Source organism: Lycium ferocissimum, chromosome 3 (genome assembly GCF_029784015.1).
Source record: "Lycium ferocissimum isolate CSIRO_LF1 chromosome 3, AGI_CSIRO_Lferr_CH_V1, whole genome shotgun sequence".
NCBI lineage: Eukaryota > Viridiplantae > Streptophyta > Magnoliopsida > Solanales > Solanaceae > Lycium > Lycium ferocissimum.
Genome location: NC_081344.1, coordinates 928373 through 949254, shown reverse-complemented (window position 1 = coordinate 949254; position 20882 = coordinate 928373). Strand labels below are relative to the sequence as shown.

General features: G+C 33.7%; 2 protein-coding genes and 1 pseudogene across 14 annotated transcripts; 1 reads left to right on the top strand and 2 right to left on the bottom strand.

Annotated features, from left to right (window-relative positions):
- Positions 1–1675: 1675 nt before the first annotated feature.
- LOC132049134 (guanylate kinase 2-like) lies at positions 1676–19409 on the bottom strand. Of its 10 annotated transcripts, none has more exons than XR_009413054.1 (13): positions 19242–19409; positions 17625–17748; positions 16848–16888; positions 16627–16734; positions 16459–16535; positions 16235–16364; positions 14082–14444; positions 13590–13711; positions 13375–13510; positions 13152–13197; positions 12949–13054; positions 12702–12894; positions 12571–12651 (listed from the first exon to the last, which is right to left on the bottom strand). XR_009413054.1 is itself a non-coding variant. In XM_059439818.1 (12 exons), the coding sequence occupies exons 3-12, from the start codon at positions 16848–16850 to the stop codon at positions 1920–1922; spliced, it is 1209 nt and encodes a 402-aa protein (XP_059295801.1). In that variant the 5' UTR covers positions 16851–16888; positions 17625–17748; positions 19242–19409; the 3' UTR covers positions 1676–1919. The 10 variants fall into 10 exon arrangements, 8 of the variants coding, with proteins under 8 accessions (XP_059295801.1, XP_059295805.1, XP_059295798.1 ...); XR_009413053.1 differs by having other exon boundaries at positions 12702–12877; positions 19242–19407; XM_059439818.1 differs by lacking the exons at positions 12571–12651; positions 12702–12894 and adding an exon at positions 1676–2037.
- Positions 2104–4112, bottom strand: LOC132049076 (guanylate kinase 2-like; annotated as a pseudogene).
- Positions 5628–12447, top strand: LOC132049135 (nuclear transcription factor Y subunit A-7-like). Of its 4 annotated transcripts, none has more exons than XM_059439824.1 (6): positions 5628–5780; positions 8374–8427; positions 9468–9574; positions 9665–9742; positions 11283–11459; positions 11876–12447. In XM_059439824.1, the coding sequence occupies exons 2-6, from the start codon at positions 8376–8378 to the stop codon at positions 12221–12223; spliced, it is 762 nt and encodes a 253-aa protein (XP_059295807.1). In that variant the 5' UTR covers positions 5628–5780; positions 8374–8375; the 3' UTR covers positions 12224–12447. The 4 variants fall into 4 exon arrangements, with proteins under 4 accessions (XP_059295807.1, XP_059295810.1, XP_059295808.1 ...); XM_059439825.1 differs by having other exon boundaries at positions 5630–5780; positions 9471–9574; XM_059439827.1 differs by lacking the exon at positions 8374–8427 and having other exon boundaries at positions 5629–5780.
- Positions 19410–20882: the final 1473 nt, after the last annotated feature.

The following is a 20882-nucleotide window of genomic DNA, read 5'->3' as shown; positions in this document are numbered from 1 at the left end:
TCAGAATTGATGCGAACAATAATATTTTTCCACTTGCATATGCTCTTATTGTCAGACGTGAGAGCTTTGAGTCTTGGACGTGGTTCCTTGTGTTATTGTGGAGACATATTGTTCGTGAGAGACAAGGAATGGACTTATTTCGACCGTCATCAAAGCATCTTGCAATGTGTCCAAACACATGATTGGTTACAACCACCATCCACACACCATAGGTTTTGCGTTCGGCATTTGAAAAGTAACTTAATAAAAAGTTCCTCAATGCTGACCTTGAGAACCTAATGTGGTGGCGGCCACAGTGAGCACCGAAGAAGAAATATAAAACGAGGATGGAACAAATCAAAACAATGTCACCTCCAGCGTATCCGTGGTTAAAATCTCTTCCGGAGGAGAAATGGACATTGCATAAGGACAACGGTCATAGGTGGGGCTATGACAACGAATGTCTCCGAGTCTTACAACGGTTTATTGAAGAAAGCTCGTGGACCGCCCGTTACATCGCCATGGTCCGTTATACGTTTAAAAATTTTGTTGACGGTTTGTTGAGAGAAGCACCTTGTCGATTTGTTGATTGCATGGATAAAAGTTTTGCCGCGCGCTATTGAAAAGAAGTTTGATGAATACCGGGAGAGGTCCCTAAAGCATACCGACATGCAAAGAATACAATGCAACCGAAGGGGTCTTTGAGATTCGACATTTGCACACGACGAAGGGCGGAAATATCCATAAAGTCTCCCGAAGGGAAAAAGTGTTCGCGTGGGAAATGGAGAAACTACCATATGCCATGTTCACATGCAATTAAATTTTGTGATATCCGCGGAATTCAACCAAAGGACTATGTTAGCAAGTACTACATACAGGTGTTTTACAAGCAAACGTACAAAGGAAATTTTTCACCGTCTTGGGTGACGAGGCATATTGGCCACCTTCTCCCTTCGCTTAATTGCAAACACCGAATACGAGCGAACTTCGTGAACGCGGACTACAACTAGAAGGAGGAATGAAATGGATATAGCTCCGGCCGTATGGCTAGAAAGTGTAGTACGTGCAAGCAAACAGTGCCATAACAAGAATCGCCGCCCAACAAATCAAACCGTAGTTATTGTTGCTTGTTAGTTTTTATATTTTTTCTTAACTTGTACGATTGTTGTTTCCTTATGTAATCTTCCAAGAATATATAACATGTCTTGTGCCGTTTAATAGTTATCATGTAATTTAACATTTATTACTTAGTTAATGTGTGACGTTTATTTAACTTATATTTTATTTTTTATTTCTGTTTGCATGTATAATATATATTTAATTATTATATGTGTTAAAATATTTATTGGAGTTATTCACTAAAATTAACTATATGCTTTAAAAATTAAAAAAATCAATAATTTTTTTTATTAAAAACATAGCCGAATATGATTTAAATAGCGGTACGTCAAACAAAACCCTAAACGGTGTGTATCACAATTATATATTTGTAAAACGTGGATCCCTCCACGTTTTACTAAAATATATATTTTTTTTTTTAATTTCGTTTCAACGTCTGACAGCTGAAAAAAAAAATTTTGGGGTATAACGTGGGTCAGCCCACGTTATACCCCTTTTGGTATGTAAAATTTTTGCCGCCCCCTTTTAGTTTATATCGTGTATTTTTATACCCTTTTGGCTCCGGACTCTGATAATTTCAAGTGGTTTTCGGTGTTTGCCTTTGCTTACATATTCTATGAGAACTGAACCAACTTGTTGAAAAAGTAACTACAACACATAAAACGGGACAGAGGAAGTAGTAGTAGGTTAGCAAGATCCATCATAGATCTCTTTCTACATTGATATCAGGAAATAAAAAAACAGTGGTTCTTTCAAAGGGGTTCGAGCCCTCTGCGGTGACTTAAAGAGGAAAAACAACTTTCAAACAGAACTGGAAACCACTAAGTTCTGGGATGTGTGATGTTAGAGCTCAGCTGGTTGTCACCGTTGGCGTACATGTTTAGTCCTCTTGTCCGTCCTGGGGCTCCTCCTTTGAGCAAAGACAAGTCCAGAACGTACCTGCAACAAACAGGATTCTAGAATTCTCATATGGAAGGGATAATCGACTATCTAGAGAGAAAAAGACTACATACATGTTTGATGCCTTTTCATGTTCAACAGCACTATATAGTTGATCAGAAGCTTTTGATCAATCTTTGACACTGAATGTTCGCTGGACAAATCGATTGTTTCTGGAACTGCATTTGAGAAAAGATTATGAAACCAATACTTTGCACGATTTGATGTTTAATCAAAGACGGAAACTATGGCGTCAAAATATTAGCACTAACTTACATGTCTTACGAGCAGAATTCACATCTTCACTTGGACACAAAATGTTCTACATCAATTGAAAGATATATTATGTAATGTTAGTAGGTGCCATTATGTTCTTTCCATAAGAATACTCGTCTGTTAGATAAGAACTTTTTTAACACACAAAAATAGGAAAAAGTAACATTTTAACTTAAATCACAAAAACTCCACGTGAACTACAATATATAGGGCAATAATCACCTTAAGTTTCTCGTAACAAGTTTCAAGGTCATCGTTTACCAAAATATGATCAAACAGGCCAGATGATTTTCCTTGTTCAAGTTCTGCCCTTGCATTACGGAGACGCTTTTGGATTTGTTCTTCGGTCTCAGTTGCCCTGTTCAAAATATTGACGAAACTTCTTATAACTAAACAGCATGTACGATGAGAAACTTTGAATTACTTGATTAGCATACCTTGCACGAAGACGCTTCTCAAGCTCTTCGAAAGAAGGCGGAGAGATGAAAGTGAAAATGGCATCAAGAGCGCTAGCCCTCACAGACTTTGCTCCTTGAACATCGATATCAAGAATACATCTCTACACAATCACACAGAACTAAGCTGTTTCTAAGGTTGCAGAAGAAACATCTAATGTTGTTAACATGCAAAAATGGCCCATGATTTGATGCCATATGTAGAAATCTAATAACTCAGGACAGTCCACACTCCACAGTGACCAAAATCTTCATCTTTTGGAAAAAGATGATAGGTGAAGTACCGAAATGAAGCGATAACCATAGGGGTTATTCACCAAAGAGAGAATTTCTCTTCGTTCTTTAAGGAAATAAGTGTTCTAAACCTTCAAAAAGAACACCATTAACTAAATCATAAAACAGTTGCAGTTTATGCATCGATAAAGAAAGTACCAATATTTAACGGAATTAATAGCATGGAAGCAGAGATACCTTGCCAGCATTAGCAATCACCTCAACAGCTTCTACACTGGTTCCGTAGGGATTACCATGAACAGAAGCAAACTCGAGGAACTTGCCATCCTTTATCTCTCTCTCTCTATCACATTGTGGTCAGTAAAATGGTAATGAATCCCATTCCGCTCCTTTTCTCTTGGTGCTCGAGTTGTGTGGCTCACAGAAAATCCGAACATGGATGGAAATTCTTTCATTAGCTTTGATATCAAGGTACCTTTACCCACTCCAGAAGGGCCACTAATGACAATTGGCTTCTCAACATTGCCTAAAACTCCTTTGCTCCAGGCAACCACCTCATTCCCTAAAGCCTTTTCCTGTTCTTTAACAAATGGAGTGCCCACCTACAAAAGCATGACAGAGCTTTTAGCGTAACACAGAGAAGAGGTTTTAGAATTAATTCATTAACTTAAATCATTGTATCCATTATTTCATTTCGACATTATTCAACAAATAAAATGATAGCGTTATCAATAAATAAGCAGTTTTCAATTACGGGTGTGTTTGGTATAGAGCAAAACATTTTTCACAAAATATTTTTCAAGTTTCCTATATTTCTGTAATTTTCTAAACCACTGAATCAACCTCTTTTCTTGTATTTAGAAAAATTAAACAAATACCTTATATATAAGGTGTAATTTTTTGAGGAAGACGTTCGGGTTAACAACCTTGCCGGGCCCTAGATCCGCCCCTGTATATATAGAGTAAATATTTAATGAAAAAATATTATAAATTAAATATAAATAAAGATAAAATTAATCAAATATTGCTTCAAATTAATTTTTTTAATGGCCATGTAAAATAAGAAAATGACAAACAATTTGAAACGGATGGAGCAGCACTTAACGGCATTACGCAGATATATTGACTGTTGAGTCATCATGCTTAGAGACAGGGAAGCCGTACACACGCGGCAATTTTTATTTAGAAAGTTGGAAATTTGTGGGGCTAAAAGTTAAAGATTCACTATTTGGAGAGGACACGTTTGCCACTTTCCAATATTGGTAGGTTCAATTTTTTGCCATTATTGTCTTGTTTTGTTTAGTCTATTTTATCCTTCTCTTGCCTTTTACGAGTTTAACCCTGGAAACCTATAAACTGAAACTTGAACAATTTTTGTTTTGAGTTAATAAGCAGGAAGTTAGAAGTTCCACCAAATATACTTACTATTTGAACCGTCAGGATATTTTTTAATAATTTTTTTAAATATTTCCTAAATATTTTGAATTGTTAACTATTGTAATTTATAGTATTTTGATGTAATTTCTAAATATATAAATTTTATTTCAAAAAAAATAAAGATTTCAAATGAAGTATTACTTAATTAGATTCACACGGACATTAATTAATCGGACCGAGAATAGAGAGATCCTGATCTAATACACAATGCATAAGAATAATTTTTTTCCGAATCAAACCAAACAAATTGAAATGGAGGAAGTATTACTTAATTAGATATCACCCAACCACGTGGTGGAATATGAGATATTGGGTTGAGCTCTGGACCGAGAATAGAGAGATCGCTAATAGGTAAAGCAAAATGTTTTAGAGAGGCTATCCTTTTTTAAATGATCTAGTTTTGAACTAAGAATGATCATAATTAATTTGTTGAGACAACAAATTTCAAATATCGATACATTTTCTTCTTTATAAATAGAAATATATATTATGAAAATTTTCGCTCAAATTTTCAATATATTCGTTTCTTAATCATATCAAAGATTTTGAAGGAAAGCCTCGGAGCACAATAGATTTGTAGTCTATATGATTTATAGGTCTATGAGTTCGCCCCGTCAACTCAATTAAATCAATCTTCCACTATGTTATTCTTTAATCTTAAAAAGTATTGCTTACATTATACCCTCTTGAAGTGCGCCCCTCGTTGTACATGCGTAAATGTGAAATGTTTTGAGAGCTGGGCTACCCTTTTTATAGTTTGAAAATTTTGATTAGAGTTTTGAACTAAGAATGATCTATTAAATTAGTATGCCATTATTGATTGGGATATGGACTCGTAAAAGTCAGTTTTTTCATTTGACAAATTAAAGAAGGTTTTCAGTGTTTACTCAAATTGTCCACTTTTATTTTGATCTCTACCACTTAACCATTTAGGCCTAATTCTCAAAGAATCTGACAAAATGACCTTATCTTGTACCTAGTCATGTTTCTTGTCATTTTATATTCGTATGAATTAAAAAAACAGATTATGAAACAAGTGCCTTTTAGTCTTTTAATATAGGAAAAGTAAGAGGTGGAGGGTTAATATTATTAGAATAGTGGACACGTCACTGTCTTGCAGTGATGATCCTAGATTGTGTTTTTATATTTAAATATTCACACATCACTTTCTTATCTTGTCTTCTTTGATTCTCTCTCTGTTATTTTTCTACCAGTATAAGGACTCGCATGCACAATTATGAATAGACCAAACCTCATATTAAATCTTTATATGGTTGATACATTTCCACAAAGAGAAAGCTTATCATTAAGATATATTGTCTCTCCAATCAATTATCTCATGTGAGTCTTCTTTAATTTTCCTCTTAATCATTTCTTATTTTTGCATGCTCCCTTTTGCTTGATCAGGAAAGTTGTGTAAATTTTATTTTCTATCTAGATTTATTGAGACAAGTCTACTACTATCATTTTCTTGATTAAAAGTTTGTTGGCAGAAGGGGGAAAAATATACTTTTAGCTCCCCTTTTTGTTGATCTAGGACGAACTGCCTGTTCATTTCTGGCGTTATTGTGTCTATAAATATGGATGTTAATTTGTGCTAATATATCGTTAGTGATAATTATAGTAGTAAAAGGAATTTACGCAGGATGGCCTTAGGATGGACACCCATTTAATTGTTGAACCCCGTTAAGAAAAATTGTTCAAATATATACATCCGTGTAGGATCATTCCTCCTCCTTCTGCTCCTTCTCCTTCTTCTCTATTTGTAGCTGAAAATCTTCGCGATTCGTCAAGATCTATGACCAAATTTTGGTGATCACCATAACATCATGTGTTGGTGAATTTCTACACAACATGTTAAGATGATCATCAGGATTAATTTGACAGAAATCCTGACTATTACCATAACTTGTTTTAGGTAAGTCTCCTGGCAATTCGCAAGGATTTTGCACTCGATTCTTACAATTTATTTAATGAGGTTAAAATTTAAACGTTGACATCGGATAATCCTATTTGTGCATATTATCCTAATAGCAAGGTTCTTGGAACACTAAATAGTTGTGAGGAACACTATGCTTTTTGAAGCTTACTTCTAAACTTTGGTTATATTTTTGCTTTCTATTGTGCTAATCATAATTTGTGTGGCTTTTTTTATTTTATTTTCTGGAGGGTTTGTGAGATAATCATCCTTTTCATGATAATTCACTATTTATGAACCCTTTTCTTATAGTTTTTTTCCCTTAGAAACTTGAGTTATCATTGGATTAATTAGTTGAAACCAAAGACTTAAGAATACAGAAAGAATTTCTTAAATGACCGCTCAAATTAAGAAAATTACAAAATAAAGTCACTTTGTTTTGTATTGGTTACTCAAGTTAAGAAAATTACGAAATAAAGTCACTTTTTTTTTGTATTAATAAAGTTACTCAACTTGTGTATTATATTTTAGGAAATCATTATTGTTGAATTACGAACTATGCCGGAAATCTTTACAAGCATTTTAAATTCTAAATTATATTTCCCATGGGACCCAACTAGCAACCTAGTAATAAAATTTAGTGAAAACATTTACTTGGGGTAATTTCGGTCTCATCAAAATCATAAAGTGCTTTTCCACCGGGGAAGCTACTAATCCAAAAATCACAACTCAAAGCACAATATTTTATTTGGAAACGTGATTAAGTGAATCAAAAGATTACAACTCAAAATACAGTGTTGTATTTGAAAACGTAATTAAGTTTTTCCTCTTTCTCTATTAACAATGATGTGAAAAGATATATAGAAACCTTACTTAGGGGGGACAAACACTTTCACTAAAAAAGTAATTAAGAAAGTAAGTGTTCAATTTTCTTACATCATTATTAAATAGAGAAAGAGGAAAAATTTAATTACGTTTTCAAATACAAAATTATGTTCATAGTTGTGATTTTTCTATTAGCAGCTTCCCCGTGGACAAGCAATTTCTAGTTTTGATGAGACCGAAAAGGATTCCAAGTAAATATTTTCAGTAAATTTTATTATGAGGCTACTAGTTGGGTCCTACATGGAATATAAATTAAAATTAAAATGTCAACAAGGATTTCTGACGAATTTAAGTCATAATCTGACAATAGTAATTTTCTAAAATATAACACACAAGCTAAGCTGAGTGACTTTATTGATACAAAACAAAGTAAAATGACCTTTGCTCCAAATTTTCTTAACTTGAATGAACATTTGAGAAATTTACTCTAGAAATATATTAAGGAACTTCTATCTAGATTCCAATGAGGAAAGCATAAGTTTCTGCAGGTGTACAAAAATTTATTGAGAGTTTAAGTTATGTATGTCGATAAAGTAAAAAAATATCACCCAAAGATTTTTACATATAGTTCTTCGTAACATATTAAATTTGTATTCATTACGATATATAAACGTGACCTGATATTGTAAAAAATAAATTTGCGTTATAAGTTAAACTCAAATTTGGTTAATGATTGAGAGGGGAGAAGGAAAATAATCACCAATTCGATACTAAGAATAAGTGGTGCACCGTGCACCTCAAACGTAACACTATATCATTAAGAAGGTCAGTAAACAATAATTATGCTTGTTAAGGACATGTTATGGATGAATATATTAATGGTTTGGCAATAAAACATTAGAAATATAGTGTACGAAAATTAGTCATTAAATCTGTAATTAATTAAAAGGAGATGGATAGGTCAGGACTCGGGAGGGAATCGAATATTTTGTTTTTTTGCTGACCAAGAGAGATAAAGCTAGTAACAATTGTCATTTGACATATAACTATATGCTATATTGTTGTCCCCATTTTCTTACGTTTCAGTGTCTAATTTGGAAAAAATAATATTTGGAGTTTTAGATGCTAGATTTAAGTCAATTTCTCAGATGGGTTTTTTCTTCAATTTATAAGTTTTTCATTTACGATCAGAAATGGGAGCTGGTACTTGCGGAGAAGTTGAACGTACAATGTTCCAAAAATCAGGTAATATTGCAACTTCTGAATTTTGTTACGGTATGAGTATAACTTGAGAATAAGTTTCACTTTTGTTCTTCATTCATATCTTTGCCGTTACTAAATTACTTCGTATTTGCCCTTATTAATATTAACAAAGCTCTGACGTGAAGGAGTGGACTATGAGCCCGTTTGGATTGGCTTATAAGTTGGTCAAACCAAATTTTATAAGTCATTTTTTGTTTGGTAAAAATAAAAAACAAAAGATTCAAATTTGCTCAATCCCAACTCATTTTTTTTTCATCATTTTTTTTTTATCCTTTTACTTATATTTTCTATTAATTACTTCTAAAACCCTTTAAACACTTTTATCAAACACGTGTTCGCTTATTTATAAAATAAGACTTAAAAAACTTTAAGCACTTATGCTTGAAGCCACTTTTTGGAGCCTAATATGTGTGTCCATGCTTTTAGAGAAAAAAGATTCAAATTTACCTTTTCAATTTTTTTACTATGGTTTAAGATTATCCTCGTGTCTGAGCTTCGGTAAGGGTCAAGAGTAGGTATGACATTTTTCCTAATGGCGGGGCTAATATTAGCCCAAAAGTTTAAGTTAATGAGAAACTTGAGAATAAGTTGACCACTAGTATTATTTTTAGGGAAAAGGTTTAAATTCGCCACTATGCTCCGAAATTGCTTAATTTTGCCGTTTGTTACACTTTTCTATTTTTCTTTTCATACTTCTTAATTAGCAAATCGTCTCGTATATGCTCCTGTCATTAGCACAACTTAAGCATGAAGTGGGTTGACTCCATGTGTCCAAATTTATCGAGAACAAAGGTTCAAATGTACCTCTCATCTTTTGTTTTATTACGTTTAAAATTACCTTCATGTTTGAGCTTCGTTAGGGCTTAAGGACATGAATGATACTTTCCCCTAACAGCGGGGTAATATTAAATCAAAAGTTTAACTAAGGCTAAGTTACTCAACTCCGAAAGTACAAGAACAATTTTTTTTTGAGATAGAAGCAATTTTTTTTTTTTTTTGGTTAAAATATTTTCTTTTATTAGCAGATAGTGATTGCAAGAGAGAAGGAAAACATGTAGGAGCTATACCTCCAATCATGGGTGGAAATTTAAGAGCAGCTAATCAATTTGAACTGATGGCCCCCTCAATTGTGAGCAATATTCTCCTCTCTTTCTTTTTTATGTGAATTGTGAATATTGAACTCAAATATTTAGTCTACTTAATTTTATACTATTTTCAGGCATTCAAATCATATCCCTATTCAGAAGTACCACAATATTCTGGTGGCAATGTGACTGTTGCTTGTCCCGAGCCTATGGTATGTATGTTGTAGTCACTTATCTTATGTGAGTTTATGTTCTTTGTAGATCAGAAAAAATATTTACATTAGTCGGGTCATTCGTACGGTAATGACAGGTAACTATTTCTATGATAAACATTAATTGGTTACTTCGTAAAACTGGTAACACGCTACTACATGTATGCTAAAATTCATGAATAGTGTAATACATTTTTACTCAGTAATATCTCTATGTTTGCTACAACTAATCCATTCTCTACCTGAAAAACAGTTGGTAAAGATCATAAAACTGGAATCGTTTTAAGTTTGTATAATGTTCATATTTTGAAGCATATTTTTATTGGATTTGAAAAAATGATTTGAAAAAATTATCATAAAATAAGAAAAAATAAATTATCTTTTCTTGATATGCTAAAAGTGACAAGTAAAAGTGAAAATCTATTTTTGGAATAGTGGACAAGTAAAAGTGAACGGAGAGAGTACATTTTTACTCAGTAATACCTCTGCGTTTGCTACAACCAATCCATTCTCCGCCTGAAAAACAGTTGGTAAAGATCAGAAAACTGGAATCATTTTATGTTAATGTGATAATGTTCATTTGTCAAACTATGAAGAAATTCCTCTTTACGAGTTCCTAAAATTAGGAATTAAGTTTCATCAACACCTTGATCTTTTTCTTCTAGTTCTTTCTTCAACTACTTGTCTCTTGACATTATAATGTTTTAGATGAGATTGTTACATACTTTTTAGAGCAAAGCATTTCCTCATTCAAGTCTAACCACCACCCGTTATGAAAGAATTTAAGAAAAAGTGTAAACATGAGGTTGGTAAATGAAATTACAATCAAACATAATTAATAAAAGGTGTTAACATGGCCCAAAAGTTCTAGCTTAGTACCCCCCAACTTGGCCCATGTTTTTTGAAGGGTATATTTTCTAGAAAAACATTTTTCCCGAAAAATATTTTCGCGGATTTTTTGTGGAAAATATTTTTGGGAAAACATTTTCCATGTCTCGAGAAAAACATTTTCGTGAAAAATATTTTCCCTCATATCAAACACGCCACAAACTTATAACATACATGATACAAGAAAAGTGTATACATAAAATAATTAAAGTAAATCTCAAGCAATAAATTCAAATTTAAATTAATATTAAAAACGGGCTAGAATTTCATTAATTATTGTTTTTCGAGATAACTTTAAACATATCAACATGTACTAAATCAAAATATGAAATTGTTCTGAGCATCAACCCATAAAATGATTGGCGGCCATCATCTTTTGGAGCCAAATTGATGTAAAGAATTTACACGTCTAATCATGAAGAAAAAGAATCAGGCCTTACGTGAGGCGGCGTATTACAGAGTTCAGACATAATTAAGAAAATAAAAGTGTTCAATCGTATTCTAGCTTAGTATAAACCAGATTACTTTTGGAACCATATTCTTGAATTAGATGACTATTTCTAGATGATGAGGCACTGTATTTTTTTTTTAAAAAAAATTGCTTGTAGGCCTATCAATGATTCGTATTTTCTTCATTAATTATTATCAACAGGTAAATCAAAATATAGAAAGATCATCAGTGCATCATAATGGTAGAATGATATTGTTATCTTTTGATGTGAAGGAGGAGCCACTGTATGTAAATGCCAAACAGTACCATGGAATTCTAAGGCGAAGATATATACGTGCTAAGGCTGTGTTGGATCAAAAACTTGTAAAATCAAGAAAGGTAATTAATTAGTCTTCCTGTTTAATTACACATATATAGACATGTTTGATTTGACAAACATAAAGAATATAATAGTCTATTTATCATACTGGGATTTAACTTATCTGATGACATGCGTACATTTTAAATGTTCTTTTACTATTTATTTATGCATGTTTTGAGTCGAAAGTAACAGAATCAATTGAACACACAGAGATCCACGCCTCTAATTTGTCTTAACTCATGAGATACAAAATTTATGCACCTTTCTAGTAAAAGGTCAGGTGAGTAAATAATGTTATTTTGCTTGTTCAAGTGTATATCAGCCTTATCTTCATATGCACATACATATATAGTTGGAGTTGAAAGTAATGAATTCAGTTGAATGACGACATGTAAATGATGTTGCTTTTATGTTCAAAATGCATGTAAAAAAGCCTTATCTTCATGAATCTCGGCACCGGCATGCGATGAGAAGAGCTAGAGATGGTGGAGGCAGATTTCTCAACACAAAGAAGAAGATTCAATCTACTACTAATGGCAATAATGATAATGCAACTCCAAACAGTGAAGGCAAAGGTTCATTGAACTCTGATTCTTCTCAAAGTTACTTAGTCAATTATGGACATGATATTGGATCATCAAATAGTAGTGCTGTTGAGGGATTTCTGTACCAAGGAATAGATGATAATAGTACAGAAAATCTTCAACTGGGTTGTTGCCATTATCAGTGGAACCTCAATGACAACCATTACAATTGCATGCAGTCACAAGCGCGCTTCTAATCTCCAACATTTCTAAAGAGTCGTTCTGCCAGACGTCTAGTAGTCTTTGACTTAGTATTTGAATCGTAAATCTCAGTGCACGTACAAGGCGTTTCCCATCTGACTGATATACTATAGTTTAATTTTCTATTTTGGGAGTTATGTAAATATCCAATATTCCTGCAGCTGTAACTTTATCTGAAATATACAATATTGTGGTGGTATAGTATCAGTTTTGGGTTTGTCAGTGGGCCTGCATGCTTTAAGGTACTATCTAACTTTGAGGGAAATTTTAATCCTAGATGTAAAAGTTTAATGGCAACATTAAAATGATAAGGAAAAGGGGATGATAATAGAACTAAACCAACTTGTTGAAAAAGTAACTGCAACGCATAAAGCGGGACAGAGGGAGTAGTACTAGGTTAGCAAGATCCATCATAGATCTCTTTCCACATTGATATCAGGAAATAAAAAAACTGTGGTTCTCTCAAAGGGGCTCGAGCCCTCTGCGTTTGAATTAAAGAAGAAAAACAACTTTGAAACAGAACTGGAAACCACTAAGTTCTGGGATGTGTGATGTTAGAGCTCAACTGATTGTCACAGTTGGCGTACATGTTTAGTCCTCTTGTCCGTCCTGGGGCTCCTCCTCTGAGCAAAGACAAGTCCAGAACGTACCTGCAACAAACGGGATTCTATTCTCATATGGAAGGGATAATCGACTATCTAGAGAGAAAAAGACTACATACATGTTGTTTGATGCCTTTTCATGTTCAACAGCACTACAGTTGATCAGAAGCTTTTGATCAATCTTTGACACTGAATGTTCGCTGGATAAATCGATTGATTCTGGAACTGCATTTGAGAAAAGATTATGAAACCAATACTTTGCACAATTTGATGTTTAATCAAAGACGGAAACTATGGCGTCAAAATACTAGCGCTAACTTACATGTCTTAGGAGCAGAATTCACATCTTCACTTCGACACAAAATGTTCTGCATCAATTGAAAGATATATTATGTAATGTTAGTAGGTATCGTTATGTTCTATCCATAGGAATACTCGTCTGTTAGATAAGAACTTTTTTAACACACAAAAATAGGAAAAAAGTAATGTTTTAACTTAAATCACAAAAAATCCACGTGAACTACAATATATAGGGCAATAATCACCTTAAGTTTCTCGTAACAAGTTTCAAGGTCATCGTTTACCAAAATATGATCAAACAGGCCAGATGATTTTCCTTGTTCAAGTTCTGCCCTAGCATTCTGGACACGCTTTTGGATTTGTTCTTCGGTCTCAGTTGCCCTGTTCAAAATATTGATGAAACTTCTTATAACTAAACAGCATGTACGATGAGAAACTTTGAATTACTTGATTAGCATACCTTGCACGAAGACGCTTCTCAAGCTCTTCGAAAGAAGGCGGAGAGATGAAAATGAAAATGGCGTCAAAAGCGCTAGCCCTCACAGACTTTGCTCCTTGAACATCGATATCAAGAATACATCTCTACACAATCACACAGAACTAAGCTGTTTCTAAGGATGCAAAAGAAACATCTAATGTTATTAACATGCAAAAATGGGCCATGATTTTATGCCATATGTAGAAATCTAATAACTCAGGACAGTCCACAGTCCACACTCCACAGTGACCAAAATATTCATCTTTTGGAAAAAGATGATAGGTGAAGTACCGAAATGAAGCGATAACCATAGGGGTTATTCACCAAAGAGAGAATTTCTCTTCGTTCTTTAAGGAAATAAGTGTTCTAAACCTTCAAAAAGAACACCATTAACTAAATCATAAAACAGTTGCAGTTTATGCATCAATAAAGAAAGTACCAATATTTAACGGAATAACATAGAAGCAGAGATACCTTGCCAGCATCAGCAACCATCTCAACAGCTTCTACACTGGTTCCATAGAGATTACCATGAACGGAAGCAAACTCGAGGAACTTGCCATCCTTTATCTCTCTCTCCATCACATTGTGGTCAGTAAAATGGTAATGAATCCCATTCCGCTCCTTTTCTCTTGCTGCTCGAGTTGTGTGGCTCACAGAAAATCCGAACATGGATGGAAATTCTTTCATTAGCTTTGATATCAAGGTACCTTTACCCACTCCAGAAGGGCCACTAATGACAATTGGCTTCTCAACATTGCCCAATACTCCTTTGCTCCAGGCAACCACCTCATTCCCTAAAGCCTTTTCCTGTTCTCTAACAAATGGAGTGCCCACCTACAAAAGCATGACAGAGCTTTTAGCCTAACACAGAGAAGAGGTTTTAGAATTAATTCATTAACTTAAATCATGGTATCCATTATTTCATTTCGACATTATTCAACAAATAAAATGATATCGTTATCAATAATTAAGCAGTTTTCCAATTAAGGGTGTGTTTGGTATAGAGCAAAACATTTTCCAAAAAATATTTTTCAATTTCCTATGCTTTGTTGATTAAAACTTTACATTTTCTCTAGGAAAACCTAAGTTGTTCGGACTTGGGTGCAGGTAACCGATACGAGTACGGATCGGAGTGTCAGATTCGGCAAAATCTAAATTTTAAGATTTGGTGGTGCGGATCCAAGTATGCATACGGGTAGGGCTGTTCACGGTTTTGGCTAAAACCAAAACCAAACCGAAAATTTAACCAAACCGAATAAAAAAACCGACATTTGGTTTGGTTTGGTTTTAAATTTTAAAAATCGATAATATTTGGTTTGGTTATGGTTCTATTAAAAAATAACCGAATAAATAACCGAACCAAACCGATAAATTATATACATAAATTTTATAATTATTTATATGTATAATAGTAGTTTTTCATAAATAATTATAAATATTTTATACCTTTTAATCATTGATTTGATTGTGGTCTACTTATTTCACATGATTGTTTAAGATCCGTGATTTCTAGATGAAAGAATGTTACTTAATGTAATGGGGGAGTTGTTGCCTTAACCATTTACTCCCACTGTAACTTGAGTAGTGAAAATGTTTCTATGATGTATGTTTCACCTTAAACTATAAATAAAAGTTATCGTTTGAACCAATAAAAAAAAGACATGTTTTTTTCAACTTTTTAATGTTTTACTGATAAGTCTCATGGCTGCTAGTCATAAACTGAAAAATTGAATCAAACCGAACCAAACCAATAATAACCAAACCAGTGGTTATTATTTTATTTGGTTTGGTTATGGTTTTAGACATTTAAAAACCGACTAAATTGGTTTGGTTACGGTTTTAATCAATAACCGACCCAAACCGAACCATGAACACCCCTACATACGGGTACGGGGATTCGGCTAAGAACATTCAAAATTATGAAAATAGAGCTATAAAAAACACGACCCATTGAATTCTTGGTTTCTATCTGTTTGGCCTGAAACATGAAGCAACGAATATGAGACAAAAGGGCTATAATATTGAAGGTATGCCATTACCCATGTCTTAAATCTGTTTTATCTTTTAGTTTGAGAAATCAAAATCTCAATTTCCCCCCCAAATTTGTCCATGGACTCCGGTCAAAGTATCCGAAGTTGGTTGACCGTATCCGAGATGAATCCCGCTCCCGCTCCCACAACCGTCCCGTGTCGAGACGGGTGCGGCATCAAAAACGAAGAGTCCGCGCAACTTAGAGGAAAACAAGTTCCTTAAAAATGAGGAAAAAATGACTACCTAATGGAAGTAGGAAAAACAAGTTCCATAAGTGACATTCCACATTGATTGGCTCCTCTCCACCCCCATCCACACCCTCCATAGCCCCCATCCGCACCCACACCCCACCTCATCCCCTATAGTCTTTAGTATAGATTATATAGAATTGCTTTTTGGATAATATTTTTTATTTATTTACCAAACACAAAAAAATAAGTAAGAAAATATTTTCCGTCATATTAAACACACCCTAAATCTTTTCACGTTGAACAAAAGTGGTCATCAGATGACTCAGCGAGAGATTTTGACATTTCAAATTAAAAAGTTAAGGAGATTAGCATTTGGAACATGTGAGCATGAGATTTACCAACCTCAAGAAACCAAAAGCATTCACTAGAAGAGGAGTTCCCTCTAACAACTAACACGCGATCATCATTTAAAAGCACAGCTGAGTGGTGCTTAGACGGCTCGGGTTTTGTTCCCAACACAGTGGGGCTTATCCTGCAAAATTCATTCATACATTTTTCATCCTGTCTGATAGCTGCAGAGCAACTGCAAACAGTTCAACCCTAACCAAGCTACGACAGAAACTCACAATTTCCCACTAGATTTATCAAAGATTCGAACTCCAATAGTTGACCCCGATTCATGATCAACCCCGTCAATCACATACTGATGAAAATAAGGAAAGAAAACATTCATTGACAGTTAAAAGTTATTTAATCAGAGAAGAATGTTAAATCAGTATGCTGAATCATCGTACTAGTTTACTGCCGACAACGATAGCCGTTACATTGGCCTTGGATTTTGAATCATCTTTCTTTGGATAATCTCCCAGAAGATTATCAGCAAAGAAAGCTGGAGTTTCTCCCTGAAACCACAGAGATTTAAAAAATATTGATCAGAACAACAATCCATTGAGCACATTTTTACCATTGAGCTCAAGAACAGCTAAACTAAAGGTTCAAACTTTCAGGTACTCACCATAGAGATTAAAAAAAATCCCTTCAATCAAAAATTTGAACCTGATAATGAAAACACAAATCAAACAAGAATGAGTGTCATTCGTGTAAAACTTTAACATTCACCGACAAATATGAAATCACAAAATGCTTCACCAAGTAATAACAGAGTTGGATCAGGGAGCTATCAAGTTAGACATAACATTCACCGACACATATAAACTTCAATAAAAATTTATGAAAGCACAGAATCTTCACCAAGTAATAACAGAGTTGGATCAGGGAGCTATCAAATTAGACATAAGCTAAAACTCCTCTTCATTAAAGATCACAATTATATATGGAATCCCCTAATTAAGGACCATAGAAATCAACCTTACCTAGCAAACCTATGAAAAGTACCTGATAAATGGAAACTTACGGTTACCCACAAGACGATTTCTTGCATTCAACAAGAAATCAACGAGCTTTTAGAGCAGAAGAGAATTGGATTGAAAAAGACAGCAACTCTGAATAGGAAGTTGCAAGAAAGGTAACGAAGCATTCCCATAGTTGTAGCCAATGTAGGTGGAAGAAGAAAAATGGATTACGGATGTGTGCAAATGTCACCCTGTTTGCCAAATGTTGACACATAATCATTTACCAACGCGACTTATAAATAGCATTTGTCAAAGCAACTTATTAATCGTGCTATAAATTGCTTTTGCCAATGCGATTTACTTATAAATCTTGTTTGCCAAATGCGGACTTATCAAAAAAGGAAAGTAAGACATATAAATCAAAATAGAGGGAATATTACTTATTCCGTGATCTTTAGAGACCATACTCGCTCTTCTTGTATGGTGGAGCAATATTAGACAGCAAATCATTGCTTTTCTCTGAGTCACGTTAGCCAAATCCATTTATTACAACCTGCAGTGGTCCTTGACAGCCAATTAGATATACAGTGCGTCAGTGTGGATGATTGCATATAGTATATTCAAGAAAATGAATGAGTCAATTGATAGGTTAAAATTAGTATTGGTTGGCATGTTGTAATTTCATGCAACATGTGAAGCATACAAGAGGAGTCAATCGACACCCTGTTATCGAAGAATTACATTGCATAGAAATTGTCTTCGTACATTTGTTTCTTTATATTTTGAATCAGCTTAACGAAAATTCTAACTCCGCCACCTATGCTAAATGACTCAAGTCAACTTCATTATAGCAACTAGCTTTTAAAGTTTCAAGTACGCGCTACTACTAAAAACTGTTAGAAAAATAGTGAACATGGTATCTCAAAAGAAATAGTTTATATTCATGTTTATTAAACAAAAAATCTAAATTCTAGAGTCATTTCTAGACATTAAGTAGGCATTTGGCCATGAAAACCAAGAATTATTCACTTTATTTGGTATTTTCAAGTTGGAGTTGAGGATGGAATTGTGTTTGGTTATAGTTTTTGCAAAGAATATGTGGTTGTTTGAATGTAATGAAAGTGTAAAAAGTGAAAACACAACTTCAAGTTGTATTTGGAATTTTCATGGCCAAACACTGATTTTCAAATAAAGTGGAAAAAAAAAAATCCGGAAAAAAGAATTCTCATGGCCAAACAGGCCCTTAAAGTGTGATCTTATTTCAAATAATGAGCAATCAATTTTTCAGATTTGTAACTGTTGGACTGTTATGACAATATCTATTCACCCATTATAACCTCCTAATTTCCTTTGCCTATATATACACACATCGTTTCTTTTTGTGTGATAGACTAAGAATGCAGAAAATATTCTCCTTTCTTCTAAGGTTTCTACACAAATAAATCTTTGTTAGTTTATGCACCTTGTTTTATACTAAAAGAACTTGCTGAATTCTGGGGATACACTTTCACGGTGCAAAAGTTTTCCGAGTTTTGCTATTGACAGCCTTGACACGTCTCAAGCTGTGAGAATTTAAGTATTTTCCGTAACATTTCCAAACAATCTTAACTATATTTTCTTTGACTATGTTCTTATGGAAAATACTCAATATTCAAGAAAGCAATTATGCTTCCTCGTATGCACATTTTTACCATTGAGTTCAAGAACAGCTAAAATAAAGATTCAAACTTTCAGGTAACTCACCATAGAGATAAATGAAAAAAAATCCCTTCAATTAAAAATATGACCTTGATAATGAAAAACACAAAACAAACTAGAAACCCCAGATGAAAAATCATGTCTTTCAAATAAAACTTTAACATTAACAGCCAAATATAAAACTTCATACAAAAATTTATGAAATCAAGAAATGTTTCACCAAGTAATAAAAGAATTGGATCAGGGAGATATCAAATTAGACATAAGCTAAAACCCCACTTCATTAAAGATCACAATGGAGACTAATAATAAAAGAAAAAAGAAAAAGAAAAAATTCAATGAAAACATATGAAAAGTACCTGATAAAGGGCAAATTATGGTGACCAAGAAAACTATTTATCTTTCTTTCTTCTACTTTTTTTCTAATATCATTTGGTTATTTTTATGCATTCAACAAGAAATGGTGGAGGTTTTAGAGGAGGAGAGAATTGGGATTGAAAAAAGAGAGCAACTTTGAGAAGTTGCAAGAAAGGTAATGAAGTATTCCCATATTTGTATTGTAGCCAAATGTAGGCGCAACAGGCAAAGGGGATTCCGTTATGTTAAATGAGAATTACATACAATCGCATTTCTGAAATTCGATTAATGAGGATGTGTTTGGTAATAAAGCAGATTTGAAAATAACTTTCCTTACTCTCCTTCACAATTATCTACTAAACTTCATATTGCCACTCGTCAAACACATTTTTTAAAAAAAAAATCAATCATTTGCCAAAAGTATCATTTTTTCGAAATGTAGGTCGAAGAAGTAATGGGAAGAGGTGATTAAACAGGACATAACGTAGTTTCAGCTCACCGATGACATGACCGTAAATAAGAGGTTATGGAGGAGATGGATCAGGGTAGAAGGGTAACAGGTAGTTGACCATCGTCACGGTTCGTATTACTCTTGTGGTTTCTTGTCCTTTGACTTCTGTTATTATGTACCGTGTTTTGTATTTTGATTGTCGTATGATTTTGTGATAGTTACGTTATTGTTCTTTCTTTTTTTTTTAAGACCGGTTTGTCATGTTTTATTTAGTATTTTGCCTTTGCTTCTTTATTTCTGTCATTTCTTTTCCCGGACTGCTTTGATTTGCTTTTCTTTGAGCCGAGGGTCTATCAGAAATAACGTTTCTGCCTCCCATGGTAGGAATAAGATCTGCGTATACTCTGCCTCCTCATACCCTACTTGCGAAATTACAGTAGGTATATTATTCTTTGCTATTGTAGTTTTTGAGAAATGACTTTCGTCTTACTAAACACACCCCAAGCGATGCTTGGGTTATTGATTTTCTTTGATCTAAGGTAATGCCTCGTGACTTCTTGGTAAAATCAACAATAATTAATAAAATTCTAATATAACAAATGTCTCATTAACATTTTTTTTTTTGTCATCTCGGAAGAACGAAAGTTATTCTCATTAACATTTATCTTCGTCAAAATAAAAGTAATGGTGACGTTAGAGCTTTATTACAACTGGAAAACTCAGTCGCAGGTGATGTTACCAATAAATATAAGTATGTTTTGCATATAGGCGTTCTCCGCTTAATTATGACTAGATGATATGTGTTCTCAACTTAAATTGTAACATATATGATGAATAGTTAATTATTTATTTGATTTAAACATTAGGTGTGAAGTGTGTTTTCTTACAACTTTGTGACCATGTCGCTCCAAAATGTATGGGCCTGAGCCAGCGAATGAACCTCTATGTTAAGGAACCCGCGACTTTTGTAGGACAAAAAAAAAAAGTTAAACCAAACTAATACAAAAAAAAAAAAACATAAATAGTATTCACGCACTAATTTAGTGCGTGAAAGGACCAAACTGCAAAAATAACAGTTTGGCCTTTCACGCACAAAATTTGTGCGTGAATGAGGCTCTTCATTTTGCTCTCATATTTGTCTCTTCCTTGCTCTCTTCTTTGCTCTCTTTCCTTCATTTTCTTCTTCTTATTA

Excerpts from the sequence above, each read along its gene's own strand:
- LOC132049135 (XM_059439824.1), top strand. The coding sequence starts at position 8,376 with ATGGGAGCTGGTACTTGCGGAGAAGTTGAACGTACAATGTTCCAAAAA. Across the intron at positions 8,428-9,467 it reads TACAATGTTCCAAAAATCAG|CAGATAGTGATTGCAAGAGA; the intron begins GTAATATTGCAA and ends TTCTTTTATTAG. Across the intron at positions 9,575-9,664 it reads AACTGATGGCCCCCTCAATT|GCATTCAAATCATATCCCTA; the intron begins GTGAGCAATATT and ends TACTATTTTCAG.
- LOC132049134 (XM_059439818.1), bottom strand. Across the intron at positions 14,445-16,234 it reads AATGCTTTTGGTTTCTTGAG|GTGGGCACTCCATTTGTTAG; the intron begins GTTGGTAAATCT and ends ATGCTTTTGTAG. Across the intron at positions 13,712-14,081 it reads TGGTTGCTGATGCTGGCAAG|AGATGTATTCTTGATATCGA; the intron begins GTATCTCTGCTT and ends GTGATTGTGTAG.